The 24,240-nt window shown below is 47.8% G+C and overlaps 2 protein-coding genes across 2 annotated transcripts; both read right to left on the minus strand.

Moving 5' to 3' along the window:
* Positions 1-10,431: 10,431 nt before the first annotated feature.
* LOC103526193 (chymotrypsin-like elastase family member 2A) lies at positions 10,432-15,368 on the minus strand. Its single transcript, XM_030463656.1, has 8 exons — positions 15,312-15,368; positions 14,711-14,799; positions 14,093-14,190; positions 12,980-13,108; positions 12,095-12,231; positions 11,270-11,415; positions 10,988-11,140; positions 10,432-10,604 (listed from the first exon to the last, which is right to left on the minus strand). The coding sequence occupies exons 1-8, from the start codon at positions 15,352-15,354 to the stop codon at positions 10,587-10,589; spliced, it is 813 nt and encodes a 270-aa protein (XP_030319516.1). The 5' UTR covers positions 15,355-15,368; the 3' UTR covers positions 10,432-10,586.
* A 5,104-nt stretch (positions 15,369-20,472) lies between these two features.
* Positions 20,473-23,917, minus strand: KIAA2013 (KIAA2013 ortholog). The gene is made up of 2 exons (XM_030463655.1): positions 22,899-23,917; positions 20,473-22,232 (listed from the first exon to the last, which is right to left on the minus strand). Exons 1-2 carry the CDS (start codon positions 23,881-23,883, stop codon positions 21,373-21,375), a joined length of 1,845 nt encoding a protein of 614 aa, XP_030319515.1. The 5' UTR covers positions 23,884-23,917; the 3' UTR covers positions 20,473-21,372.
* Between the last annotated feature and the right edge of the window lie 323 nt (positions 23,918-24,240).

Genomic DNA, 24,240 nt, shown 5'->3' on the forward strand with positions numbered 1-24,240 from the left:
AGTCCTGGAATATGTGAGGGTAAGGAACAGTCAATGCCAGAGTGGGTTTGGGAATCAGAACCAGGGAGAAGCTGATAATTACTCTGGAAGATGTGTTCTTTTCTATTTCATTTATCTGCCTCCCTTTTGCCTGCTCTCTGGTTGCAGGGGGCTGTTGCCATTCAATACCTTGTTTTAAAGGACTTTTTTTGCCCTTCCAGCTTCTCAGTCCTTCTCAAGAGGAAAATGCTGCAGCAACTCAGTGACTTTCCCTTCTCCTTTCACTGCTTGTGACAGGGTGTGGGACCAGAGTCCAGTCTTCTCTTGGCAGCCCAAAAGAATTCTTAAAGGGCTGTGACTGCTCCATTTCTCAGGCTGTAATGACACCTGGTGTTCAGCCTAGGAAAATGCTGAATATTGCACTGTCCTGCTCACAATTAGTTGAGAAGAAGTTGGCTGAAGAGGGAAGCAGACATTCTCCTTTCTACACGTGTTGAGAGGACTGGGTCAAGTTATTTTCCAGGCTCTGCATCCCATGTAAGTCAGCAGTGTGATAATCCCTATGATCTTTATGGAAATGAGGTGTTACCTTCAAGAGGTGCTCAGGGAAGGCTATGGGGAAGCTGACTTTGTGTGTCAGAATCCCAAATGGAAACTGTTTTTATTCCAGCAGATGAAATCCTGGACAGGATTTATCCATCTGTGCCTTTGACTGGGTTGAAATCCACAACCCCATCATAGAAATAAACTTGAGGCTTTTTGTTAGCTCCAGACCCAGGTTTTCAGTCCAGAAAGGATTTAATCTTACCAAAAGCCAGTCTCAGAGTTAGAGAAGCCTGGGACAGCCTTCATCCACCCCAAGGCTTGCTGTACACTAGACACAGACAGCCCAAAATCTTTGGAAACCAAGGCACCATATCAAAGCCTCTGCCATGTGCATAGAAAGCAGTTTGTCTCTTCCTCCTCCCCCTGTTCAGAGATGAACCAAAGCATCTTTCGTTAATAATCACTAATTGCCCTCTCTCATCAAGCACACAGGGTCCATTTTCTGCTATTTTCTAGATTAGAAAACCCACACGGAAGCCTCTGAAGAGCTGGAGATCAGAACAGGCTCAATTTTCCATGCAAATGATTTGCCTCTGATCCTGACCCAGGATTTTCAGAACAATCAGAGGCAGTGGGGGGCTCGGGGGGCTCTGAGCTGCCCTCTGCTCCCCAGCTGTCCCTCTCCCCACTGCTGGTTCCTTTCATGCCTCCTTGGGGAGGGCTGGATGTACCCGAGGCATTTTCCTTCACTGATGTGAAAGTCAAGTCTCTGCAACAACATTTACCTCTGGCCCTGCTTTCCTGGTTTGGTTGGTTTTGTTTTGTTTTTTCCCCCCCAACATTTGATCCTACCTGCTGAGTGCTGACAGGAACCAGATGAGAGGATCCCAGCCTTTCAGAATCAGTACTGGGCATCAAGTTGGATTTGTAGATGTGGTTTTGAGCCCATGGGATTGTGTATTTGTTTAACACTGTGTGAGCACAGCTCTGCAGCTTCAGCTCCAGTAAGACCATCATCAAGCACTGGAAAAACCCCAACACTGAAACATCCCCTTGGATTCAAAAGGCTGACTTTAAGAAGAGTAATTTATTTTTTTTAATGTGTTTGAGTTGTATTCCTCACAGCTTTCTGTGATGCATCTTGCTGGGATATGATTTCCTTTTGCTTTCTTTGCTGTGAATGTCCTGGGGAAGCCCACCAGCTCCACTAATGGGTAAATCTTAACCACGTGCTTGCAGATATCTTTTAAGGTATTTGAAATTGTGTTTGCACCCATGTAAATATTCCAGGTAGACAAGTTCTGAGATCTGGGGAGGTGGGGAGTTGTGTTTGAGGAAAACCAAAGTGCTGCAGAGACTCAGTAGAAGTAATTGAATATTTCTCCCACTTCATTTGCATCTCTGAAACAATGATCAAAAGGTTATTAACCTCTCCTCTTCCTCAGCAGTCTTGCTGCTGCCTCTCCTACCATCTAATTACACATGCCTTCCAGGAGAGACATTTACTGGGGAGATGCACAGGGGAGCTTGAAATCAGCTGTCTCAGATTCTAAATGTGTCCTCTCTATGTCTGGACTTTGGGAACTAAATTCAGTGTCCCCTGCAAATATAAACCCAGCCCAGCTTTGCTGGAGTGCAAGGGGCCCTATTGCTGTGCATCTTTTATCCACCATTCACTCTCCTGATGGAACTTTCCTGGCTTCTCCTTGTTCAGAGACACCCTTCTACATTTCTGTTGGTGTTTTAGGTCCCCAGGTAAACATCCTAGTTAAAAATGGGATTTCTGGCTAAGAACAAAGAACGAAATGTGTGTTCCTGGGGCTGTTCCAATAATTTCTGTTACACCTCTTCCACAAAACCTGGGAGAAGCTCCATTTTCCTCACTGCTTCAATACCAGGGTCTCCAACCTCTGCCCTGTGTCCTAAACCATCACCTTTGTCACCTTCTCCCAAGGCAGGTGAGCCTGATGAAGTGTGGTTCCCCTGAAACCCCTGTGGCTCTCCATCCTTCTGCTCCTGGCTGACACCACGGGTGACACCACAAGTGACATTCCCAGGGCTCCAGGCTGGTCTGGAGCTCCCTCCAGGGTGACATCCAGGGCTTGGCTGCTCCCAGGAGGGGACAGGGCTGTGCTATGGACAGAGAGGAATTTGGGTTAGAGCTGGTGTGTGCCCACAGCAGGGCAAAGAGGCAATTCCTGCACATCTCAGGGAGCTGCTGGTGATCCAGGGGCTCTCAGCCTGGTAAAACTTCACCTCCTTACTTGTTGGGCAGATCCCTGGCTACTTTCCATCTTCTTTTTCTTGGAGGCTGCTGGGTTCCAGTGGCACACCAGACTGTCATTTTGGACACTGTAGTTCTTGTTACCAAGGAGCCAGTAGGTTTTCATTTTTCCTTTGCCCTGGGACAAGAAAAAGGAGAGAAATTTTTGTCATGGGATGTGAAACAGAGCAGAGAATCACTGTGGCTGCTACCTGGCTGCATTTGCTGTCTCTCCTTCTCTCATAAGGCTTCTCTTTGGGGAAAGAAGGGAAATTTCTATGCAGTTTTTGCCTCAGTTAGGACTAATGTGTAGCCACTTCCAACTGAATTAGCAAAAGAACCCTGGGGCCATGGTTAAAAATTGACTTGCAGCTCCCAGAAGAGCTGTGGCCAAATCTATCTTATCTCCTCCTTATCTCATTAAACACTTTTACTGTTGCAAAGTTACAGAAAAGCTGATACCTTGACTTCAATTTCTCCTCTCAGTTCAATTTCATAGGCACCATCTGTGAGAAGGGCATCATATGTAGCAGAGCTGATGTGGATCTTCTGGGCTGGGATTCAGAACAGAGTGTTAGAAACCAGTGGTTGCCCAGCCCCTCCTGCACCCAGCAGCCCAGTGCTTGTCCTTCCTCTTTGGAAAAGGTGAGGTTGAGAAAGATGCATGAAAAAGGTGCCTTAAACATTGGCTGAGGACTCTGATGCTTTCCACAGATGTTGGCTGAAGCAGGGAACTGACCCTCTGACCTGCCCAGCAGGAAAAATAAGAGATGGAGGCAGGGAAAGGCAGAACAAGAGGCTGGGCCAAAGCATTCACTGCCCTGTTCTGTGTGGCCTTGGGGTTTCTACCTAATAACTTCGTGTTACAACCCCTAAAATCAAACTCAGCTTACCTTGTGCTATTTGGCTTTTGCCACCTTCTTTTCCCTCCTATTTCCAGTCTTTTTTTTTTCCCTGTAAGGGATGTGACCCTCCTTGCCTGCCTGAACACTCAAGTTTCTCTTGCCCCTTTGATCACAGGTGTGGGTGTGGGGACAGTGGGGACTGCAGGTCAGGCACCTGCTGGTTCTTTGCCTCTGGTAAGCATTTTTCTGGCCTGGGATCTGCTGCAGGGAATGTTCCTAAGGCTGAGGCTGCCTGGGAGGAGGTGAGGAGCACAGGGCACTTACGCAGACTGGTGGACTCCATGCGGGAGGCTGTGTTGACAGTGTCCCCAAAGAGGCAGTACCGAGGCATCTTGTACCCCACAACTCCAGCTACACAGGGGCCTGAGGACATACAGAGACAGCCCAGTAAGGAACAAGTGGGAAGAAGTGGAGGGAGATGCCAGACACAGGGATCATCGGGATGCTTGTCAGTCGGGATGCTCGGGGAGCTGGGGAATGCTCTGTCTGTAGGGCCTGGCTGCAGAGTGTTTGTCTGAGGGGAGATGTAATGATCCTCAGGCCCTACAGAGAGCCAAGGGTTTATACAGGAATGCAAGGTTCTTTTCTCCCCACACGCTGGGACTGAGCCCTGTTCTGTTTTCTGGTGCCCACCTACCTGTGTGGATCCCAGCCCGCAGCTGCAGCCTCCCCGCTGGCATGTGTGGGATCACCACCTGGGCAACTGCTGCCACCAGATCCAGAGACATTTTGGCAATCTCATCAGCATGCCTGCTGCCATTCCTCTCTGGAAGGCCACTCACCACCATGTAGGCATCACCAATGGTTTCCACCTGATGGGAAGGGGCAGCTGTCACCAAGCTTTGCTCTCAGAAGGAGATCAGAACAAAACACACCCCAGCCCCAGCCCTTGCCAAGCTCTGGTGTAGTCCCTGTGGGATATCTCGGATTTCATGGCTTTTGGCTTGCTCTGTTTGATCTTCCCAAGGGAAGAAAGCAAGAAAGGTTTCAGCTGCCTCCAGATTCCTTGTCTGCAGGTTTGTACTCACCTTGTAGACATCATAAGACTCAATCCTGCTGTCAAAGCAGACGTACAGGTTGTTGAGCATCTCCACAACTTCCAAGGGAGTACAGGAGGCAGCAATGCTTGTGAACCCCACGATGTCTGAGAAAAAGATGGTCACCTGTCAGAGGGAGAAGGGAAATGTGAAGCTGAGGTCTCCAGGCACCAGTGCCAGAGTCTTTGAGGAGTTTGGAGATTTATGAAATTCAGAGCAGCACAGCCCAAGGCAGAGGCTGAATGTAGAACCAGTGCTGCAGAGCTGAACAGATACAACCCTCAATTAACAAGCTCTGTCTCCATTGCTTGGACACAAAAAAATGGTTTTCTCTCAAAAATTTCTCATCTGAGCTTCTCTGAGTATCTTGTGTTAGGTAGGAGACTGGCAGAGTGCTTTGAATCTGGTGAGCAGTGAGCAACAGGCTTCCTATACAAGGAGAGCCTGGTTTTTCTTTTAGAGGGCTTTAAACTGTGCCAGGGATCAAAACTAAATATCTGAACAAACTGTGAAATAAAAGGTCAACTGCTGTCTCTGCTCTTGTGGGATTAGGGAATATTTAGCTGGATTTTCTTCCTTTCCTATTACGTTTATCTATGTTATAATCAAGTCATTTGCAGAGAAATTTACTTTCAAAAAAATCAGACTTCTAAAAGAACAAACAGAAAGTGTAATAATTGAATTGTTGAATGGAAATGTGTTACAGCTGTTGGCAAAGAATTAAGTGTTTCTTCTCTGCTGTTTAAACTAAAATTGTTCTTTTATTCATCCTTGGTAATACAAATGAATCCAGAAGAGCCACCTTTTCACTCCCTCTCTTGGTTCAGCTACTTTTGATGTCATGACTATTGTGAGGTGTAATTAACTGTGCAATTACAGGTTGCTGTTTTGATAAGGACAAATTAGATGCAAACATTTATTATTGTGCTTCACAGCTGAAAGCAACCGAGCATCCAGGTTAAAAAAGTGTGGCCAGAATTGCAATTGCTGTAGCAGGAAGGTTTTGTCTGCAGCAAAACAGCTGCCAAATTCAGCACTGAATTTAACTGCTGCAAGGCAGAGCTGTGAATAGATGGGTGTCTGGCCAAGCTCTGTCTTTGGGGTTTTCTGAGAGGCTTCAGTATGGTTACACACTTGAACCTACAAGATGATCCCTTGCATCCTTCCCTAAGTCTCAGGCTTTCCTTTTCCTTATGTTTCTGTGTCCATACTGACAAGGACAGGCAGGTTTTGTCTTCTGTTGGGTTTTTTGCTGGATTTTTTCCTCTTCCCCTTTTACAAGGAGGAACCTCAGCTTTTGCTGCTCCATGCACCTCTGCTCTCAGGATGCTCTCATGGGCAGGCTCTGAAGCCCAGAGACATCTTGCACCACAGATCTTTGACATCTAAAGCTGCTCTTCATAGAATCATAGAATCCTAGGGGTTGGAAGGGACCTCAAAAGATCATCTAGTCCAACCCCCCCTGCCAGAGCAGGGCCACCTAGAGCACTTCGCATAGGAACGTGTCCAGGCGGGTTTTGAATGTCTCCAGTGAAGGAGACTCCACGACCCCCCTGGGCAGCCTGTTCCAGGGCTCTGTCACCCTTACAGGAAAAAAATGTTTTTGAATATTCAACTTGAACCTCCTGTGCTCCAATTTACACCCATTACCCCTTGTCCTATCACTGGTCACCACTGAGAAGAGCCTAACTCCATCTCCCTGACACTCACCCCTTACATATTTGAACACATTGATGAGGTCACCCCTCAGTCTCCTTTTCTCCAAACTAAAGAGACCCAGCTCCCTCAGCCTTTCCTCATAAGGGAGATGTTCCACTCCCTTCATCATCTTAGTAGCTCTGCGCTGGACTCTTTCAAGCACTTCCCTGTCCTTCTTGAACTGAGGGGCCCAGAACTGGACACAATACTCCAGGTGCGGCCTCACCAATGCAGAATAGAGGGGGAGGAGAACCTCTCTTGACCTACTAACCACCCCCTTTCTAATGCACCCCAGGATGCCATTGGCCTTCTTGGCCACAAGGGCACATTGCTGGCTCATGGTCATCCTCTTGTCTACCAGGACCCCCAGGTCTCTTTCACCTCCACTGCTCTCCAGCAGGTCAGCCCCCAACCTATACTGGGACATCGGGTTGTTCTTCCCCAAATGCAAAACTCTACACTTCCCCTTGTTGAATTTCATCATGTTTCTCTCTGCCCAACTCTCCAGCCTGTCTAGGTCTCTCTGAATGAACATTTCTCTTCTGGAAATGTTTCTCTTCTTCCTTCCCCACCAGCCCAAGTGCTTCATGGCCCAGCTCTTCCCAACCCCTTGTGAATATCTGGATTTCCATCCCCATTCAGCTATGGGTGCAAAGCCAAGCTCCTCAAGGCAGTGGCAAGGTAGGTGCTTTTCCTGGTGAATACTTTTCCCATCCTTGGGGAGGATCCTTGTCCTTTCCATTTGCTAACCTGGTCATAGTTTTCTGCCTCAACTTTTTGGTGTTTCCTTAGCTGCTTGGCCACAGATTTTGGCAGCATCTGGTGTAAGAGGTCCTCAGCAAGCTGCCTCTCCCTTTTCAAGTCCTCTGTCTTTTTCTTGAGGTTCCTGGCATAGCTGTGGATCCAATCTGTCATTTTCTTGAAGGACACCAGGATTATGGGGTAGATGAGACAAGCTATCACCAACAGACTGATCTTAAGGCTCATTGTGGACAGGATTTCTTTAGATTTCTTGCTGAGCTTTTCCTGCCCCTGGTGCAGCAGGCAGCTCTGGATGGCAGGCAGCCCCTTTGCCAAGGCTTCAGGGGACACAAATTCATCTGAGCCCAGGAATGGGACAAAAAAAGAGATTCCTTCATAGAGGGTGAAATGAAGTGACAGATTGATGTTGTCCAGCCAGCACTTCTGCACACTCTCTGATGAGATGATAGCATAGTTCAGAATGGCAAAGAGCTGATGCAGAGTTGTTTGCAAGCTTGCAGCTGCTGGCATGGAACGAGCTGTAAGTAGGACTTCTCTCATTTGAAGGATGAGTTTGAAAGCCACTATGTCTGCCCAGTCAGGATTGTGTCTCATAGCTCTCAGCTCTTCCTGGGGGCTGCTAAAATGCTCCAGCAGCTCCCAGATTGCTCCAGAGAGCACCTGGATGGCTTCAGTGTCCCCTCTGCTGTTTAATTTTTGTCTCATGTCAGTCATGTAAAGTCTGCAAACGGGGATTTCCTCCTCCTTGCACTGGCAGCTCTCACAATACATTTCTGCTGCACTTCTCTTGCAGAGGGAGCTGAAATTCCCCAGGAGCTGGGCAGGGGATGATCCATTCCTCTGCTCTGCTGCAGGGAGCTGCCAGCTCTGCCTCTCCTCCTGCAGGAGATGGATGAGGTGAAGAGCCCGAAGGTTTTCACAGGATGTGAGTTCCTGAAGGGCTTTCCCTGTGTCTCTCCATGTTTCCAAGCTGGTGCTCAAATCTAAGGAAATGGCTCCAAGGAGGCTGCAGAGGGAGACTGTGCATGCTGTCAGAATCCTTTGAACTGGTTTTCTACCACCAGCACTGGAGGAGGGAGAACATCTGAAAAAAAAGAATTATTAAAAAAAAAGAAAAAAGAAAAAAGGAGAGGAGAGGAGAGGAGAGGAGAGGAAAGGAAAGGAAAGGAAAGGAAAGGAAAGGAAAGGAAAGGGAAAGGAAAGGAAAGGAAAGGAAAGGAAAGGAAAGGAAAGGAAAGGAAAGGAAAGGAAAGGAAAGGAAAGGAAAGGAAAGGAAAGGAAAGGAAAGGAAAGGAAAGGGATGTGTCTGATCCCAGCTCCTGAAAACAGAACTGGAGCTAGGAGTGATGGTTATCAATTCAGATGCATTCTGAAGCAAGGACCAGGGCTCATGCATTAGCTGGGGGTTATTGGGAAGATGTTTTACTGTCTTTTCCTCCACTTGACATTTTATTTTAAAAGCAAAAGGTGTAGTCAAAAGGCTGTTTCCATGACACATTCAGAGCTGCAAAAAGACATGGATGAAATCACCCAGGTTTTCTGTGAGTATTAAGACTGATAAGATCATTGGCTTTTGGTTTTATTCTCTGTGGTACTTCTATCCACATCTTAGGGAAGCCCATGAAGAGATGAGTTACTTATCCCAGTGCTCATAAACTGATATTGCTTAATTGTTTTTTTAGAACAGTTAGAATTTGTTCTTAAGAGCAGCTTCCAGGTGATGAGTAATTTGTTTTGATACCTTCAAATGACTCCAGATGTTTCCACAATATTGTCTAAATATTGCAGAAGGAAAATTGATCAAATCTCAGGTTTGCTTTAGTTTTTACAGAAGTTTATACACAGCCAATTGTTACTGTTTGAGCTTCATGCTCACCTCTTCCTTCACATTGCAGGCTGCACATAATTGCCATCCATGTTCCATCCAGCCAAATAACCTCTAACAATGTTCATTTTAGGAGCTATTAATAATTTACAGTCTTACATCAGTGATACTCATGAAAACACCTCAGCTGGTGACTCCTGAATAACCACACAACCTTTACTGCCACCGATAAAATAAACCAAACCAGGGCACTGGGTTTGCTGATCAATCCATTCAGCTCAGTCTTTTTTTTTAATTAGTTTTTTCCCCATCCTCTGCACAGTAGACAGAAGCCCTCCTCAGATTCCCTTCTCTTTCAGACAGCTGAAATGACATTTTAAAGAAGAGAAATAAAACCCAATAACCCTGCTGTTTCTCAGCAAAACAAGTCCCTGCTGGGACCTTCACAGCAGAATGGTGGCCAGTGGCTGTAAAGTAGGAGAAAAGTGACACAAGTACAGTCTCCAAAAGATTATAAATAACCATGGTTTATTTATTTAATGCTATTTCTGTTTATATATATGATGTTTGTTTCATTTTCAATCCAAAGGTAAGGACTGAAAGGAACTACAAACCTATAAAATTTCTCTCTGAACCCACCTGCATCTCTGTTCTCACAATGAACTTCCCACCTTTGCCTTATCCTTTCTACTTCTTACCTTTGAGTCGCTCATCTTCCTTTTTTATCAGCTGTTTTACTTTTGAATCCACCAAAATATGTGCCAAGAGGGAGCAGAAAAACCCCACAAAACCCCCTCCTTGGTTCTGTGCTGCCTGCCTCTTAATGCAATGAAAGAAATAGGAACAGGGGCTTTAATTTAGTGCCAGGCAAAAGGTGGTGTTTCTGTTTGTGCTTTGCAGAAAAATCCCCATTGTTTCTGGCAGTCACAGCTCAGGGGCTCTGCCTGGCATCTGAATGACCTAAAAATGACCTAAAATTAACTTAAAAATGACTTAAAAATGAGCAATGGGGAGGTGAAGGAGCTGGGGCTGCTCACTGCTGGATTTCCCCCTTCTCCTTGCCAAGCCCCCAGCTCACAGGGTGTTAAAGAACGAAATAAAAAAACCCTTTATCATGCTTTTTGTGTTTTGCAGTGCTCCCACACTCACCTGCATGGCTCTGCTTCCAGCCCTGCTGCCTTTCCCCTGGGCATTGCATCTGCTGGGTCCTTTTCCAGCCCTCCCAGTGCCTGCCTGGCTCAGCCCTGCCCAGGAGCTGGTCCTGGGGCTCCCCCATCCTCCTGCCCAGCCTCCTCTCACATCCCCCCCACAGGGGAAGGTACCAAGCTCCAGTTTGTGTTTATGAACACAAAATTCCCAGCCTGTGGTGGTGACAATGCTCAGCAAGGTGTGACATCCACACAGGTTTTTCTTTCATCTTGCAAAAAGAAATAGTTTATTGCAGTATGGTTGGGTGCAGTACAAGTGATGTGCAGGATTTCCCAGCTCTTTGTGGTCACTGGTGTCACAGTGGTTATCACTGTGGTCAAACTGTTTTCTTTCTTGGCATCCACCATCCAGCTCCCAGTGGATTAGTTGCTTGCTATAACCTACAAAAATGTAAAAAAGGGAGAAATCAGATGGTGGGACCTGGGAAGGTGTGAGTGGTGTGTGCTGCATCCAAGATGCAGGATTTAAATCACTGAAATAAGATTTTTGGCTCTCAATCACTTTTTAGATTGAAGTTTCTATTAAATTAATAAGTATAAGATGTTCCAGACTTCAGCAGAACTATTTAAGTAGAGGATAGTTGTTTTTTGCTGGTTTTTTTTTCCCTTTTGGAAGGGGCTTGTCTCCAGAGGTGTATGTAAAGCAGCATAGGAGCCCAAAGTGATCCAGCTCCTGGAATAGGTGGCAGAAACCTGAAGCAGAGAGAACCTCAGAAATATCCCAGTGTCTGTGCTGTGCCCAGCAGCAATCCCCAGAGCCTCACCTGCTGGATCCAGCTGTGATAAGCAGAGACCCTGGTGAAGACAGAAGGTTTGTGGTAATAATTGCAGCCAAGAGAAGAGCCAAAGCTGACAATCCCATGGACTTCCCACCTGCCATCAGCACCTTGGCAGTTCAATGGGCCACCAGAGTCCCCCTGGGAGGAAGGGGGAGCACAGTTAATGGCAGTCAGAATGGGAATTATTCCTTGGGTTTGTTTTGGGTTTTTTTGCAGGCCTCTTTATGTCTGCAACCAGGCCCTGAAAATGATGTTCTCTGGACTCACATTACAACTGGAGATGATTCCATCCCCACCAGCACAAACCATGGTGGGTTTTGCTATGCTTCCCCACCAGGTAGGCTCAGAGCACGTTTCATAATCCACCACCAGCAGAAGCCCTTGCTGCAGGTCATCTGGAAGAGGTCCATTTGCTGGGGGGAAACAGAAGCAAAGAAGTTATGGACCCAGCTGGCACTGAAGAGAGAACAAACTGCATTGGTGCTTTGCTTCCAGGGTCTGGGTTCTGTCCCTCCAGGTGAGAAAACCCCAAGGGCTGTGGTAAAGGAGAAGCTTTCTATTCCTTAGCTCCATTCTTTTATGCATGTATAAAAGGCCCTGACTTACTAACAGGCTGCCTTCCATTTCAAAATGTCTAATTGTTAGAGGAATAGAGGGCTGCTCTTTGTTCAGGTGTTTGCAGTTTACTCCTCACTCCAGGAATTGCCCCTCTGATACTTCTGCTGGACTCTGACCTCTGCTTCTCTTTAGATCTCTTCCCTTCCGCATCTTCCCAGTTATCCAGAGGGGTTTGTTAGGATTAGCACAGTTACCAGTCTGCACCCCGAGCTCCTTTGTGTTACAATAGCTTCTAAAAGCTTAGTGCAAGGCCCTCTAGTGCATTACCAGCCCCACTGCAAGCCAAAAAAACCATTAAAAATTATATAGTAGGAGTAAAGTGGAGCCTGACAAAGCCACCTCAGTGCCCTGAGGATGAGGGGTCCTGCAGCACCACCAGAAGTTTTGTGTTTTTTTTTTTCTGGACAGCCTCAAAGTCTGCAAACCTTTTGCAGTACTAAAAGATTTTTGTTCTGCCAAGGTCCAAGCACTTACTCTGCAGCCTCCCCCATCCTGTCACGTAGCAGGCAGTGTTGGAGGAGAGGATGCTTTGTGCTGGGGGCAGGCAGGCCAGCTCGATTTGGTCACTTAGGGTGATGTCTTCAGGGAGTTTGATCAGAGCAATGTCATACCTGGGGTCAGACACACAGAAAGGGAAGGGGTGAAGAGGACTGGAGAGAAACTGAGGCACAGGAGGAGGAGGATGCTCAGCACTTGCACAGCATTTAGCCCTTCAGAGGGAGTGCAAGGAGGAAGGAGGCTGGGATGTAAGCAGTGAAGATTCCTCCACCCTCAAAGCAATGGGGAAATCCATGGGCTGGAAGACTATTCCCTTCAGAACTCTCCACTTCCCTGCTGGCAGCTTTCTGACAATTTGCCTTTTATAGGTTCTTTTCACCAAGAAATGTGTTGGGACTAACTCCAAGGACTTGGAAACTGACAGGATTTCCTTGCTAATGCCCTTGGCCTGCAGCAGGACACGAGTCCTTCAGCAACAAAAACACAGGTACCATTGATTGGTGACTCTGTGTTTGTGCCATTGTGTAGAAATTAATTATTTCCCTTCCTCTGTGCAAAGGAAATCAATGAACAGAATAGTTCCCCAGCACCCAGTGAACATGCAAAATGGCATCTGAAACACAATCAATAAGTAATTAAAAATGAAAGTTCTTTATCTTCTCCCGAGGAGGGAAAAGTACACACTGGGAACTCAGCTCTCATCTCGAAGCAAACCTTAGGAATTACCACTGCAGGCTGGAGCAGGAGCCTTTAAACCTTAGTGCATTGATTTGCCACAGCTCCAGGTGGGTGCAATTCAGGCAGATTGATTGATTTTTGCTCAGCACCTAAGAAGTGAAACAATACTTGCCACCAACTCACCCACTGGCAACCTTCTGGGGGTTCCAGTCCTCATGGACAATGATTTTTTCTGGAGAAAGTGCAATTGATCCTTCTTCCTCAGCTGCTAGGTTGTACTTTCCAAGATACACTCGATATTTCCTGGAAGAACTGGGCAAGGCAAGGACCAGCAGTCACCCAGCTGCTGCTTTGCCACCTGAGGTATCCAGGGAGGATTTCCTCAAGCTGGTGACCTCACAGCACTTTTATGACCTGCCTGGAGCTGAGCCAGCACCTGAGAGCTTGGCTAAGGACAGAGATGGTGTCTGAGGCTTAATGAGCATTTCACCTCCAAGCTGTCCTGGCAGCTCCTGCTCAAGGCTCCATTAACACCCCCAAGATGCAGGATTCAGCTCTTACTCTTGAAGCAAACACTCTGAACTGCTTTTTTGACAGCAATAAACAGATTTCCTGATAAACACCTGTGTGATATCTGAAATATGTAGGATTAATAATAATAACGTGCAGCCAAAGCTCATTATTATATATTCTTGCAGTTTCTACAACTCAGTCTTAAAACGAGCAAGAACTGGCTGTATGTATTGAAGGATATATGGATGGATGGATGGATTCAAGGATATATGTATGTATGAATGTATGTATTCAAGGATATATGTTACTAAGCCAGAAAAGGATTGGCTTTTGGAAACAGTTTTGATGCTGAAAAGGCAAAGATAAACCTGAGAATTTCTTTGTTTTACAGCCCCATAACATGAGGAGCTTACTGGGAATCCCTGGTGTGCTCCAGGGAATGGATTGCTGAGTTCATCTGGGATCTCACTGCCACCTGTGTTACAGAAAGAGGCAATACAGCTGAATGTTACCAGCAACTGGAAAACATAAGGATATTTGTAGGAATTTACAGAAAAGGAAGAATATATAACTCAGGTAATTGTGTGAGGGTTTTTCCTCTCTACTTCTATGCTAAGAAACTGAAAAGTTGTCATTCTCCTTCTGCCCTGTCAGCTGTGATCCCCACACACAGTGTTTAGCTCTGAGTTGGGAAAGGCAGAGCTGGGATCCATCCAGTGTTTTTCATCTGTCTCAGGTCATTCCCTGCTTCCTGGGCAGCTCCAGGGTTTGGGTTTTTGTTACCTGATGCAGTGTGCAGCTGTCATCACCCAGTTGGTTGCAATGAGGGTCCCTCCACAGGTGTGGTGCCATTTGCCATTTGAACTGTACTGGAGGGAGGCCTAGGATCAAGATGTTCAAGACTCAGATTTTTGTTTGCTGATTTTTTAATTTTTTTTTTTTTTTTAAATTGTGCTTTCTTCCTGCAGCCAGAACACACCTTGCTGCTGGGAGCTGCTGGGAAGATTTTCAGCACCAGGTTTCCCACTCCTGGCCAAAGGAAAAGTTTCCCTCCTTCCCTATCAGCTGAAAAGCTTGATTTATTTTTTTTTTCTACTTTTGTTTATTCCAAAGTTCTCCCTAAGCCTGGCCCAAATCCTACATTCCCTTTACTTCAGAGATGGGTTTTTTAACTCTGTGTTCAGCTGTGCTCCAGCAGGCATTCTCTGCTCCACTGAATTTCACACTTTTCTTGCTTAAATATGGAATGGTGGCTGAGACTACTGAGAGAAAATGGAAACCTCCCTACCCAGCAGGAGGTGGCACATCCAGAGCTTGCTTAAAAGGACTGGAAGCCTTGGGATTGATGAGAAGGTAATATCCAAACCCTAATTGTTCCAGAGCAAGGACAAAGTGACCAACCTGCCAGGGCCAGCTGTAGGGTCTGGCATTTTCCCCTCCAACAACTCTGGAGACAGTGGGTGGGAAGGCAGGAACCCCGCAGCCAGAGGCTAGAAAACAAAGAAAATTGGTTTAAAAGCAGGAAGTTGGGGGAAAAAATGCCTGTAAGACAAGAGGTTTTTTCCTAACTAGGCTGTGTTTGTCCAGAATCTGGGAAGGCAGAAACACAGGCTGGGATTTCATGTGCTGGAAGTGAGGATGCAGCCTTAGTCCACACTGAGCATCCCTGCACAAAGCCTGCTTGAACTGTTCCATTTTTCTGGCAGATAATCCAACCACGTTGGCTGAACCAGATCCTCAGGTGTCAGCAGAGATGCAGCTCCCAGGCAGTGCAGCAGTTTGGTGGGGATTGGGTTTCAGTGAAAATATTTGTGAATTTGCTGAAGGCCTCTGGAATAAGAACAGAGCACCCAGCTCCTGGTTACTCTGTCCCAAAGAGTTTTAAATAACAGCCTCTGCTGTCTCCCTTTTGCTTCCTTGCAGAATGTCTGATGTCCCTAAAAAAAAAAATGAAAGTTGCTGCCAGATTTTAAGTCAATTCATGGTGAAAGTGGGCACCTACCTGCAGCTGCCAGGGACAGCAGAGCAACCAGGACTCCAAGCATGGTGCAGCTCAGGGGGGTGCTGCAGGCTCTGCCCTGCCACCCAATTTATACCTTTTTGTTTATCTCTGGGACACGACTTCAAATTCAGTGCTATGCAGTGGAAAACCTGGGTAACTGTGGGATAATTTTTTATCTGCACAAGTGCCTAAAAAAAAAAACCCAGTTTAGATGGGCCTTGGATCCAGGCTATGTATGGAAACTCAGCTGTTGGTTTTCCCATTGCCTTGCAAGTTTGTAATGAAGATGTTTTGAGAAGCAAAACATTAAATTAGTTACTTTAGCACTGTTAGTAGCAGTGTTGGGTCTATTTGGACAGCAATGGGTTCTGGTGGGTTGGGTTAGACAAAGTCTGGAGGCCTCCTCCCAACTTCAGTTACTGGAGGATTCTTTGGTTGACTGAAATATTCTTTTGTCCTGGTTTGTTTTGTGACTGAGTGACAAGCCCTGCCTGAAAACCTGCACCTTCTTTCCTAGCTCAATTGCACTGCAGTGTCTCAGTGTGCCCTGTTTCAGTGAACCTGAAGTCCCTGGAAGATGCTCCAGGCTGTCCATGGGGGTGCAGAGATGCTGCAGGGGGAGCCAGAGCTCGTTTCTGTCCCCTCTGCCTCTGCTATGGCAGTAGCACAGCCCTGGGAAAGAGCAGGGTTCCTGGAGCACTGCAAATGATTGGTTTTACACCCCAAAGCATCCTGCTGACCTCTGATAGAAAGCAGTGTGAGCTTGTTAAACCATTTTCACTCCTAAGGCAAAGCAGGCAGGAGCAGGCATTGAGACCCCCACAGGAATCCTGCTTCATTCCTGCTGCCTCAGGAATCCTAATTCATTACTGGATCAGTGGCTTGATCTGGGGGGGGCTTAGAGAACCTTCCAGTCCATGAAGGGGCTACAGGAAAGCTGGGGAGGGGCTTTTCACCAGAGAGAGAAGTGACAGGAAAAGGGGGAATGGTTTTAAACTGAAAGTGGGGAGATTTAGGTTGGATATTAGGAAAACCTTTTTCCTCATGAGAGTGGCAGGATACTGGAATAGGTTGCCTAGAGAAGTTGTTGATGCCCTTCCCAGGAAGTGTTCAAGGCCAGGTTGGATGAGGCTTTGTGACACCTGGGCTGTGGGAGAGGTCCCTGCCCATGCAGGGGCTTGGATCTTGATGATCTTTAAGGTCCCTTCTAACCCAAGCCATCCTATGATTCTCTATATCAATACTTACCCTGGGTTGGGTTTTTTTCCCTTTTTTTTTTTAATTCTCCTATGGGAATTTTCCATCCTCTGCCACGTTTCCCTCTGCCTACCTTTCACCTAAAAACCTGTTGCTGGTTATTTTAGGAACCAAACATCTCTATCTGGTAAGCCAGGGCACATGTAGGTGGTCAATTTACTAGCATGTAAACACAGATCCTAGAGCCCAGTTTTGTACCTGAGCTGCACTGGGCACACGAATCAAACCAGGGGTTCCAGAAAAGCTGAGAGAGATCTCTTGCTTAACGCAAAATCCCTGGTTTTTATAAGCTCCATCCAGCAGTAGCTGCTGGTTCAATGGAAGTTGCCTGGAGCACACATGTGGAAGGCAGAAATTTATACTACTTGCTGTGCTGTTTGCTTCTGAATAATGCATTAACCTGCTCAGACAGCAGCACTTGAGAAAGCTGCTTTCTGAGCTTCAAATGGAATCAACAAAATTCTGCTCTGGCATCTTGTATTTATTATCCAACAAAAGCATAAATCAGCATTAAGTGAGTGCAGAACTGAGATTCTCAAGTTATTTTTCTTTCCATGAATTAGCTGGCTCTCTTTTTAATGTCTGAATTTACAGGCTAAACAACATCCTATGCTTTTGAGTTAAACTTAGAATCATAGAATCATAGAATTAGCTGGGTTGGAAGGGACCTCAGAGATCATCTAGTCCAACCCTTGACCCACCGGAGCAGTTGCTAGACCATGGCACTGAGTGCCACATCCAGTCTTTTTTTAAATGTCTCCAGGGACGGAGAATCTACCACCTCACCGGGCAGTCCATTCCATAGCCTGATCACCCTCTCCGTGAAGAAATTCTTTCTAATATCTAACCTAAACCTCCCCTGGCACAACTTAAGACTGTGTCCTCTTGTCTTGTTGAAGGTCGTCTGTGAAAAGAGTCCAGTTCCCACCTGGCTACAGCCTCCTTTCAGGGAGTTGTAGACAGCAATGAGGTCTCCCCTGAGCCTCCTCTTCTTCAGGCTGAACAGCCCCAGCTCTCTCAGCCTCTCCTCATAGGGCCTGTGCTCGAGTCCCTTCACCAGCCTGGTTGCCCTCCTTTGGACCTGTTCCAGGACCTCTACATCCTTCTTAAACTGAGGGGCCCAGAACTGGACACAGGACTCGAGGTGTGGCCTCACCAGCGCTGAGTACAGGGGCAGAATCACCTCCTTGGACCTGCTGGTGACGCTGTTTTTGATACAGGCCAGGATGCCATTGGCCTTCTTGGCCACCACTTCTGTGCCACTATCATTTTAATTGAACCCCAGCTAAAAATGAAGTTTACATTTGGATGAAAAGTTTTCCTGCTTTATGGGTGTGCTTGTAAAGATGGAATTTTGTTTTTGTTTTGTTCCAATTATTTCTGTGATTTCCCTTCTTTCTTTGCAAAGGAATTATGAAACATTTCCTTTTTAAATATAAAACACTCTCAAAGCTTTTATTTTTTTTTTCTTTTTGCTTCCACTCCTTTCTGTAATGATTCTTCATGCATCTTCCCCAGGTCTAAAGAGGCTGAAATCCTCTTTCTGGAACCCAGTGGCCATCCCACTCCTGGCAGTTCTCCAAGTGAGCATCAGAAGGCTCAGCCTCCAGCTGGTACCATGGGCTGGGATCAGCATCCTGGAAACTCTTTTATCAGCTTCGTGCAGATGTTTCACAGCAGCTCCTGGAAATGGAGCTTCAGTAAGAAGGAGCAGGAGCTTCTGGTGTGTTCTGTGAAAGCCTAACAGCTTCATATCTCTGTCTGCATCTCTTAATAACAGCTTAATATCTCTCTCAATATACAAGGTGCTTGGTGTGCAGTTCCTCATGTCCCCCCTTGCCTCCCTCTCTTAGGCTGTGGACTTGTAGCTAAAGTAATTCCCAAGTGGAATGGGCTGCAGATAAATAAGCAGCAAACACCAAAATCTACTTCTCTAAAGGAGGTTTTTAGCCTCAAACAAGACAGCAACCTGTTTAAAAATGCAAAGTTCAAGCCTGCCCCAGCTTTTCACTGGGAGTATCCAATGTGTCCAATTCCCTACCTGCTGCCCAGCCACTAAATGTGCTCCTTGCCTGTTCCCTGAGCTACTTTCTGTGTTCTTAGAACTGAAGTTTGGCCTTCATGCCCCAAGATAGTGCCACAAGGTTACAGAGTGCCAGGGAAATGCAGATTAGCACCACCCTGGGTGTTTCTGTCTCTTATCATGCCTTCCAAACTCTCTGTTCCCACCTTACATCCATTTTTTTGTGGTATTATTTACCACACTCTATTTCCTTTTAACCCAAGCACTTTTGTAGTCAATACTGGCCACAGATGTCACATAGAGCTCTGCTAACTAGGTGGGGAGTAAAAGAGGAAAGAAAGAAAACCAAAAGAAACCAAACCACACTTTAGTGATCAGTTTTGACTGAAAGGTATTTATTTAGAAATAACAGCTTTGGTATTTTAAAACCAAAAGACCTTTAAATCACCAGAAAGTGGGAAGTTTCCTCCCACAGCCAAAACAAATCAATGCACAAAGTCTCACTCTGGTCAGAGCAGGAACCCTGCAGAGCAGCATTTCCAACTGTAAATCCAGAAAATAATTTCATTAAATTGGTTTTGCACTCTGCAAACATAAAGGCTGAAAAAAACCCTGTTACCAGCACTTAGATAGCTACAGTTCAGTTGGCTGACTTGTTACTGATGTGGAGGTAAAATGATTAACAACCTCCTCCTCCCCCCAAGCAATAAATTAAGAAATGAATACCAGGAAGGAAGTTACACTAAAGTTTTCTAGTTAATTTAGCTCTCTGTAGGGATTCATCATTCTTTATTTTCCTGTACAACTAAAAACCAAAGAAAAACCAAAAAAACCTAATCAGAATATCAAAGGACTTAGTATGTCTTCAAGTATTTTCACCCAATGGATGACTCTTAGGGAACTGAAGGAAAAAGAAACATCTGTAACACGAGCTTCTGGGGTAAACTCCTGAATAACCACACCTTCCAAGTCTCAGATTCCTCTCTTAACAAGGCACAAAAGGATTGTTGCTTTCAAAAGGTCCTTGTTCTCAGCTGCAAAATTGTCAAATGTCTTGTGCAAAAGGAGGCTGAAAGCAGGACTAAGCTCACTTGGACACTGGGATGTTCCCACTCAGGGAATGATCCCGTGTTACACCAACACCACCCATCTTCTTACTGCTGCAGAGATCCTGAGCTCCAGCTGCTTTCCACTTCATCCCTGTTTCTGGAATCAGGTTCTGCACCATCTTCACTTGAAGCAGGTCCAGTGAAGCTGAGGGAGCAGAGCTGCTGTGCACTGCAAGGCTCTTTGCAGTGTCAGGAAGGAAGAGCTGTCACATCAGCCCTGGCATGGAGCTGGGAAGCATCAGAACATCAGGGCCAGAGACCTGCAGCAGCACCAGTGAACAACTTCTGGAGAAGGCAGGAGGCAAGTCTTGGAGATGACAAAGGCAACCAGAGGGACAGCAGTGAAAAAAGGGATGTAGGTCTATCATTTCAGGATGCAGGACAGGGCACAGCTGTGTGCACAACATTGGAAATCACTTCCTGACCACTTCTTTTGCTCTAAGGTTTTGATCATGATGATAGGCTTGGTACTGATACCTGTACATCCACACCTATCCTCCCTCTTCCCAGGCTGAGCTGTCTGGATGAGCACCTTCTAATTCTTTCACCTTATGACAGATGCTCAGATCTGATCTCCAGTCCTCAACATTACAGAGCCAGTGAGATGTGAGGAAAATTGCCAACTCTTTTTAAACCCCCTAGGTACTGACTGTCAAGTTTAATCCAGCCCTAGCTATCTAGAATTTAATTTGCTTCTATCATTTGGAAAACAGGGCACTCTAAGGCTAGAACATTTTGTCTGACAGCTCTATTTAACTATTTAACTATGTTCTTTTTTTTTTTAATACCACCAGTTTACATTTAACTCTGTTCAACCCTACAGGGGGAATCTTCTAAACAATATGGCTAGCTCACACAGTAAATCCAGTCTTGTCTTCCATTTCCACTCTGTATCAACACACAACCAGAAAGTACCAGCACTAAGAGCAGAAATCACCAGCTATGTCTATTCTGTGCTAAGTCTTTATTAGCAACTAAGTTTTCTAAGGCAACTCAAAACAATAATTTAAAATCCTTTACACCAAAGTGAGATGCTGTAGAGCTCAAGGTCCGAACCCCCAAGTTTACAGTAAAAAGCACTCAGTATTTCTCTTAACACAGCAATGGATTTTGTCTGAAAGGAAGAAACATGAGCTCAGGACTTTACCAAGGCGACAGTGGCAAATGTGGTTTGATGGAGGACTGCACAGTGTCTACAAACCTCTGAGCCTCCACCAGTGTTCCCAGCAAGTCTGCACCTTGCCCTAAGGACCCCAGTTTGCCTTTGTGTGTTCTGGTACAACATGCCACACATCCCAACCAGGGGGACAAGCGTGCACAGCTCCCCAAGGGAGTGAAGACAAGTCCAGCAGTGCTCTCACAAGCATTCTGGCACTGCACGACAAGAGACAGCATCTCCAGACACAGCTGGGACTTTTGGCTTAAAAACAAGCAATGCCCTACACCACGGGGTGGCAAGAGGACAGAAAAGCTGGGTCTGCCTTGATCTGCAGCCTCACAAAGGTTTAAGAAGGACAGAAAACAGATTTCTCTTTTCTAACGTTTGTGAGCCCCTGCCCTCATCCTCCTTCTTGCAAGAGGACAAACGCCTCAGCATCCAAACCAGAACCTCCCTAGGCACAGCTGACAGAAAATCAGGTTGACAACACAGCAGCCAGAAGCAGCAGCAGCCTTATACCTTACTCCTGAAGAGGGGCTTGGCCCCTGGCCCGCAGTACTCGTTGTAGATGAGTTTGAAGAGGAACAAGTGGAACAGTGTGATTAAGGAAGCCACACTGAACCAGAAGAGGAAAGGCAAGCCTGGGTACTGCTTGGCCATGTGCTCCTCGTGAGCCAGGATGGCTTTGAGGTGGAGCGTGTGCCTCAGATCCTGCAGGTGGATCAGGTCAGTGGAGATGTAAAGCAGTGGAGTGATGGGCTGAGTCACCATGACAGGGAACGTGTGGCCTCGTGCCTCTGAGGTCAGCTCCACAGGCTCGTTCAGACAGCCTGCCTCACAGGCATACAGCCTCACGGGCTTCTCCTGGAATTTCACAGACACGTGCAAGAAGGGCTTTCCTTCAGCATCCAGCAGCACAGCTAAGTTAATCAGGTCCTTGTTGTAGTGGATCCCACGTAAGGAATAGCTGTTATGAAGGACGTCGGGGTCAGCCTGGAACTGGAGGTGGTTTTCTGTGAACTGCAGCCCTCCAAAACTCAGCACCATTCCCTGCATAAATCCGTGGACTCCGGCTGCCACAAGACTCTTGCAGCCCCTTTTCTGGAGAGTCAGCTTCCAGAGGTCTGAGAGCTGCAGGATCTGGGTGACACTGGTCAGCTTTGCTGGCCACAGGTTCTCTGCATGCATGGTTGCATGGCCACTGAAGCAGTGGTCAGCATAGTTCAAGCTGGCTTCCATTTTCTCTCTGTCCTCCCCACTAATGAGTGGGTCTAGCAGAGGAGCTGGCATGCTGGACAGCATGTAGTAGAGGGTCATGTTGACAGTCTCACTGGATGGTGTGTGGGAATCTGTGATCTTTATCATTTCAACCCCTGGAAGAAAGAGAAACAACCAAGAGTCAGAGAATCCTATGTGAATATGACATTAATTAGGAGAGAAAGAAGATCAAATGTTTGCATCGTTGTTCAGATGTCAAAAGACATTTTTTATAACATCTAAGAAACCTCTGCCTATGAAACTGAAGGGAAATGTTTCCTTGAATTTTCTTAGATGCTCTCCCAAACTCCCACAAAGGCAAAGATAGTTTGATGGAGACACCTTAGGGAGCTGTCACCAAGACCCCACAGGAATGATCTGTCACAGGAACATTTATATCTTTTTACTGGCTCTAAACCAGCAAGTTCTATATGACTTGGGCAGCTACTGTTTTATGCAAGGCCAGAAGAAACATCCCTGTAGGAGAGTGTTTAACATCTATGAAGAAATCTGCCTTTAATATTGTCACTAAAGGTCAACTTGATTTCCAGCTGGGCAAATCAGTGAAGCTCCTATAGATACAGGAGCCAGCAGATTGTGTTTTGACACCTTTATGCAGTAAGGAAAACTCCACTTCTGTAAAACTAGGAATGGTTTTATTATGACACAAGATGACCCTGAGAGAAAACTGTCAGGAAGCCCCTGGAGACAACCACCAGACCCCTGAGCCTTCAGCATCCCTCTAAAGCAACCCTTTGGAAGCCGAGCATCACTTTCCTTACCCGAAATGAAGAGGTCAGACCAGATCTGTTGGTGCTCCTGGAAAAGATCTTCCACCCCCATCTGCATCACCTCCAGCATCTCCTTCTTGGCCGCCTCCCTCAGCTTGCTGAAGGTCTCCTCCAGCCTGGACACCTCGATAGGCTCCGAGGTGTGCACCACGGACAGGACGGTTTCATCAAAGTGGGATTTGGGGGCCACCTGCACCCGGCTCACCAGTTTCTTGGCAGCCACCACCAGCAGCACCACCTTGGGGCTGCCGGCCAGCAGCAAGCGGCCCGAGGAGAGCAGGAACTGCCGCTCCTCCGCCTTCTCCAGGCTGGTAGCGAAACGCCCGCCCGCCGAGCCTGCCGGGGCCGAGGCCTCGAAGGCGGCCACCCGCTCGGTGGGGTTGGCGATGCGGATACGCTGCAGGTAGAGTCGCGGCCGGCTCCGGTGAGCCACCACCTCCTCCCGCACCGTCACGCAGTCCCCGGCGCCCGCCCCGGGGCCCGTCTGGACGCAGCGCACCCTCCGCACGGCCCCGTCCCGCAGAGCCGCCGCCGCCGCCCGCGCCTCCCCGCGCCCGCCCAGCGCCCTCAGCCGCACCAGCGCCGGGTACTCGGTGGCGAGGAACGGGCCCCCGCCGGGCCCCGCCGACACCCAGAGCCGGCCGGCGGCCGCGTCCAGCAGCAGGAACCCGTTACCCGCCAGCGCCAGCCCCGGACCCCCGGCCCCGGGCCCCGCAGCCGCCTCCTCCTCCTCCTCCTCCGGTAGCGGCAGCGCATCCCCGCGCTCCGCCTGCGCCCGCCAGGAGCCCGTGGCCGCCTGCAGGCAGAGGGCGGCGGCACCGCGGGGCTCGGCTCCCCGCCCCGCACCCCACCGCGCCCGGGCCGCCCCCAGGTACCAGTAGGCGACGAGCAGCAGCGCCAGCAGCAGCAGCAGCCGCCGCGCCCAGCTGCTGGACAGCAGCCCCGGCAGCCCCTTCAGCCGCTGCTGCAGCCACATGGGCGGCGCCGGGGCGGGAGTCCCGTCCCGTCCCGTGTCCCGCGTCCCCCGTGCCCCGTGTCCCGCGGCCGCTCCCCACCAGCCCCGATCCCGCCGCGGAGCAGCGACCCTCAGGCCGCCATCGCCGGCCCCGGAAGCTCCGCCGTGCGGCAGCCCCGCTGCTTTGCGGCACTTTGCGACTGCCCCGTCCGGAGGAGGAGCCTGGCGGGCAGCCCGGTTCGGTTCGGTTCGGCCCGGAACCCCCGGGTCCAACCCACCGCCCCTCCCGACTGCTGGCCGCCCACATCCCGCGGCTCCGGGGGGGCCTCAGCCTCTCCGCAGCCCGTGGCTGAGTTTATGTCCTTGAAGGAGTTTTCC

Source organism: Calypte anna, chromosome 21 (assembly GCF_003957555.1).
Source record: "Calypte anna isolate BGI_N300 chromosome 21, bCalAnn1_v1.p, whole genome shotgun sequence".
Lineage (NCBI taxonomy): Eukaryota > Metazoa > Chordata > Aves > Apodiformes > Trochilidae > Calypte > Calypte anna.